Source organism: Phaethon lepturus, unplaced genomic scaffold, assembly GCF_000687285.1.
Source record: "Phaethon lepturus isolate BGI_N335 unplaced genomic scaffold, ASM68728v1 scaffold20944, whole genome shotgun sequence".
Lineage (NCBI taxonomy): Eukaryota > Metazoa > Chordata > Aves > Phaethontiformes > Phaethontidae > Phaethon > Phaethon lepturus.
In genome coordinates, this window is record NW_010532874.1 from 15,237 (window position 1) to 20,271 (window position 5,035).

The 5,035-nt window shown below is 53.4% G+C and overlaps 1 protein-coding gene across 1 annotated transcript in view; it reads left to right on the forward strand.

Annotated features, from left to right (window-relative positions):
• Window positions 1–5,035, forward strand: part of GTF2IRD1 (GTF2I repeat domain containing 1) — a gene marked incomplete at its 3' end in the record, with an annotated part of 37,321 nt that overhangs the window by 5,576 nt on the left and 26,710 nt on the right. Inside the window, exons 4-5 of the mRNA XM_010285005.1 lie at window positions 3,717–3,900; window positions 4,984–5,033. Coding sequence (XP_010283307.1) covers window positions 3,717–3,900; window positions 4,984–5,033 — 234 coding nt within the window. The remainder of the gene's footprint in view (window positions 1–3,716; window positions 3,901–4,983; window positions 5,034–5,035) is intronic.

Consider the following 5,035-nt stretch of genomic DNA (forward strand, 5'->3'; position numbering starts at 1 on the left):
CCCCGGGGCTCGCTGAGCTGCCCGGCGCCGCTGCCAGATGCAGCTTTCAGCCCCAGCCTGCCCCTCCGGCAAGGGAGCAGGGGCCTGGCAGGGGCGGTGTGGCGAGACGTGCTCCTGCGTAGCGTTAGTGTTGCATTGAGATGGGGTCTTCTGCTGCTGCTTCTTCACTGTCCAGTGCCCCAGACGGGGCAAAAAACCCCCCATGCTGGAGGGAGCATCTTCTGCCCCCCCAGCCAGGGGAAGCCTTTGCCTTTCCCTGAGTATGATTTTTCAAGTGCATCTTTCTCCCTGGTGCCGTGTCTTCACCACCTCTATTGCAAGCTCTCTGTCGGGTCTCTGCAGCGACTCTCTCACTCCTTTCCCTAGCAAGTCTATTTAAAAGGAAAAAAGATGATTTTTCTAGCAGGCGGCCCTGCAGCTCCGGCTCCGAGAGACGAGCTGGTGCCGTTCCAGCACATGCATCATCCCCGGCAATAAAGCTTCTGCAATTAAAATGTAGATGACCATATGGCTGTTGATACGTAACCCAGTGGGGTGCAGAGCTCCCTCTGGGCCCAATCTGCAGAGGCTCGAGCGGTGGCAGCGCTTGCTTCTCGCTCGGGAGCCCCCACACAGCAGCTGGAGGGGGCAGCCGTGCTCCCGGCTCGTCCTCCGGCAGCACCTCCGGGGCCGTGCTTGCCCGGGTAGGAAAATCAAGGTTGGGCTGGGAAAACAGGGTGGTGAGCCCCAGTATTCCCCTGTGCTGCTCAGCGGGTTGCATTAGCCCAACCTGATGCTTTGGAGGAGTTCAGGCCGTGTGGCTGGACCAGCTGCAGAACCAGGTGGTTTTGCTTTCCTGGGTGCAGCTCCTGGTTGCCATTTGGGATTTGCGGTGTGCTACTGAGCCCTGCCAGGGCCGTGCAGGTCTCTCTGAGCCTGGAGCACAGGCGTTGTCCCTGTTCATGTGCTGGGTTTGGGAACAGGCTCTCCCACGACAGCGGGAGGGGGATAACGGGTGCTCCCACCAACCATCCTGGGCTCGTGCGCAGGATTTACTACTGCCAGCTGTCATGTGGTGCTTGCCTCGCCAGTGCCCGCCGCAGGACTCACCGGCAGAAAGGGGAGATGGCAGCTCTTCCCCTGGGGATGGAGAGTTGCTGAGGTTTTCTGAAACCACTTAAAGGACTTGGAGGCAATATTCCCATTAACGGGGGTAATCAAATCCTCTTGCTGCCTCCAGAAGGCTCAGCCCAAGCAGGAAGGAAGGGGCAATGCAGAAGAGGCAAGGGAGCGGGGTGGGGAGGGCGTTTTGGTGCTGGTTGGGTTCCTGCTCTGAGCTGCAGGGCTTGTTGCTCTGCTTCTGGGAGCGCGCCAGGCTTTACAGACCTGTTGGGAATATGGGAATTATTCATATATGACATACCATATATACATAATTGCATAAAAAAGCATGACCAGGGTGCGTTTGCACAGGGTGTACGGACCAGGTGGCCCAACCGTCGGGATGAGTTTGTGATGCTCTTTGCCTTGTCAAGGTGCGTGGACGTGCGTGGGGACAGGCTGGCCGGGACCCCAGCCCTGGGTGGTCGGCATTGTCGTGGCAGGAGGTGGTTGGGCACCCCTGGGCCGGTGGTTTTGGCCCTGGCTTTGGGTGTAGTTCTGGCAGTGGGTGTAATTCTGCCCTTGCTGCTGATTCAATAGGATCAGCTGTTTCCATCCTTGAGCCGCTCTGTGGCGAAACCCGCCGGCTGGACGCTCCCCTCCCGGCATGCTCACTGGAAGAGCCCCTCCTGGTTGAGTGGGGAGAAGTACCGCAGGAGATAGCAGGTGCCCCAGGGTGATTCTGTTTCCAACACCAAGAGGACTGTCAGAAATTAACAGTTATCTTTCTTATAGGTATTTTTTTTTTAATCCTTTCAGTTGCCTCCTATCAACAGGGATTGGAAACAAAAAAATCTTAGAAAATGTTCAGTCAAAAAAGATCGCGTATTCCCTCCAGAGCTGGGTAATCTCCACACCAACAGGATGACTGATTACTGCCAGCTTCTATTAAATAGGCATTAATGATGATTGTCTCTCTTTAACTAAACAGTGAACCTCTGCACGGCAGCGCAAGGCTTGGTGAAGGTCACTTTGACAGTAACGCGTTCCCCATAAAAATATGTTCGGGGAGTTGTTGAGTGTCGGGTTGATAAGGAGCCACCATGGGCATCGGGAGCTTCTCCCCATCACAAAGAGAGATGATGGAGGGAGGTGGAAAGCTGCTAGAGCTGGTGCATCAGGGCAGGGAAACCATCAGTACCCTCCGGGCTTGCAGAAAGTGTACTCGTGGTGTTGTGGTGCAGAGGTTTGGTTTGAAAACTTCTGTTATTGGCTTAATTAAAACGTTATCCATCCAGACTATAAGGAACCTTGATGGCTCATGCAAGTTGCGCATCGTTAGTTATTACGCATTGCTTCAAAGAACATGTTGAAGAAATCACTTTTAATAAGGACTTGCTGACAGCCCCACAAGATTTCCAGGGTTTCTGTAAGATCTTTTGGTGTGTTTTTTTCAAGGAAGAGAAAAAAAGAAAAGTTTTTAAAGAAAATCAACAATATAAAATTCCACCACAACTATTTAAAGGTCCCATAATCTCCTCTGCCGGCCCCTCAGCCTGGAGATGAAGGTGCAGACACCTTGCCATGCAGCCAGATGTTCTGCATCTGGACACTGCTTTTCCAGACAGGTTGCATTCCTTCACGGCTGTTTCTTCTGGTTCGTGCTTTCAGCACCAGGTTTATTGGTCGTAGTGACTTGCGTTGGTTTCCAAAATAATTTTTCCACAGAGAGTAGCTCAAGGGTTTGGTCATTCCTCGAAATCCTTCAGAAGGAGCATTTTCCGATGGTGTCTTGCCTGGAGAGCACCGTCAGCATCCACGGTTTGGGCACGTGGGCTCTTTAGGTGGTTTAGAAAATGTCTGTATAGCTGCGTTGCTCCGCTGGTCATCTTGTTCCGCTGGGAAAGGGAAAGCAGTTTGCTCCCAACTCCTCAGGGAGATTTTGGTTTCAGAGGTACAGTGGAGCCAGCCCTGTGTGGTGAGGACATGGAGGGACTCTGTGCCCATCTTCAGGGGGAGCGGGTGAGATTTCTGGGTCGCTGGAGGCAATGGTGCAGTCAAATGTATCGATGTTCATGCTGCCTGCGAATGGTGGGATGGAGGGAGACTGTTGGGGTTGTTTTTTTTTCTTGTCTTTCAAAGTGCATCGAGGCTGCCTGACAGCACCAGCAATCAAAGTACTTTCCATTCTTCCAGGAGGTAAAATAAGAAAACTGACTGAAAATAAGGTTCCCAGAATATCTCAGTAAACATGAGATAAAAATCAACGTGAGCCCTTCAGCCTCCTTTGTCAGCTCTTGGCTCCCTCCCGGTTTGCCAGTGGCCTCATCCCTTGCTGGCATGCGTCCAGGCACTCCTTGGGGGGTGGGCTTGTGCCAAGTGACCCCAACCGAGGATTTTACTGTGCAAACCGAAAGATGAGACATCTGCTTATTGGCTTTTGTGAGCTTTTTATTAATTAGCGCTTAGAAAGAGCTTGCAGGTCCTTGTGTGCTAAGTGCGCAGGTAGGAAGCGGTTTTTTTCTCATAACGTTTCCATCGGGATGTCTTGCTCTTGCATCTGCTCCTCCAGCCCGGCTCGGCTGCGGGCAGGGGCATGGGGTGGCCGTCAGTGTGTAACTCTGCCCCCTCCCCAGGTGAAGCCGTGGGGAAGAGCAGCGTGGTCCCTTTGCCATACGAGAGGTTCCTGAAAGAGCCGGGCTCGCTGGTGGTGGCCGGCTTGCCTGAGGGGATCAGCTTTAAGAAACCCATGGAGTATGACGTGAAGTCCCTGATGGCCATCTTAGAGCACAGCCACAGCATCCGCTTCAGGCTAAAAAGGTAATCTGGGGTATCCTGAAGGGATGGGAGGGCAGTCAGCCCTCAGGATGGTGGCTCCTGTAATGCCGGTGGATGACGGAGATTTTGCACGGAGCAGGCAGGGGGGTCTCTCCCGTGTGCCGGCTTCTCCCCCAGACCCAGAAACCTGGGTCCAGCCATGCCAAACCCAGCCTTGCCTGGAGGTTCATCTGTATTGGGAGGCTTGAGACTGTTTCAGACTCGTTCCTGTAATAAGTGTGTGTAAACGTGCACATTAACTGCATCGCTTTACATGTCTCTGCCAAAATTTCCGCTGCAGTTAGCTAAGTGCTTTTCTGTCTCCAGAGGGATTTCCAGTGTAAATGCCACAAGCTTCTTCCCAGGCTGAAATGAGGTTTTTTAATGCCAGACGAGGAGGGAGGCGGGGGACTGTAGCGGGGCAAACTCCCCATTTTGGCCATGTTTTCACAAGGGGCTTAGTGGTTTTGGGTGCATTTCTTCTGTGTGTGCCTGGCTGGCAGCACCTTGGATCCATTCAGAGAAATGCTGAACGCTACCAAATACCTCCTGTGAAGGCTCGGCACTTCTGGAAAATCAGGCTGAGATAGCTAAAAGTAGGGCAAGCAGAATTTGAGCTGTCTGTGAGCTCACGACCGTCTGTCTCATGTGAAGCACGGGGGCTTCCTCAGTCTGAAGCTCATCGTTGGGTTGACTGAGGTCCCCGATGAATGTGACACGGGTCCTGCGGGCTGGGACAGGCAGTGGCGTCCAGACACACAAATTGTTTTACTCCTTAAACATGCTGGGCCACGGAGCTGAGTGGCTTTGCCCTAGCTAATATAAACTCTGTGAACTACCATGAGAGCAACCCGCTCCACTTAAAGAAGACAAAAATGGTCCAGGTGCCTGAAGAAGGTGGAAGAGGTTGGGTGGTGGCTGTAAACTTTCTGAGAGAAAGAGCCCGGCAGCCAGCCGTGCAGCGTGTCCCACCCTCCTGGGCATCACTCTCCTTCCCCCTCCACATCCTTGCTTGCCCCGGCTCAGCAGTGCCACAGGCCCAAAGGAACCTGGTTTTTCCTCCTCTTCTCCCTTCCTTCCCCTCAGGCCGGCGGATGAGCCCAGCCGAGAGCCAAACCCCAGCGTCGAGTTGACTTGT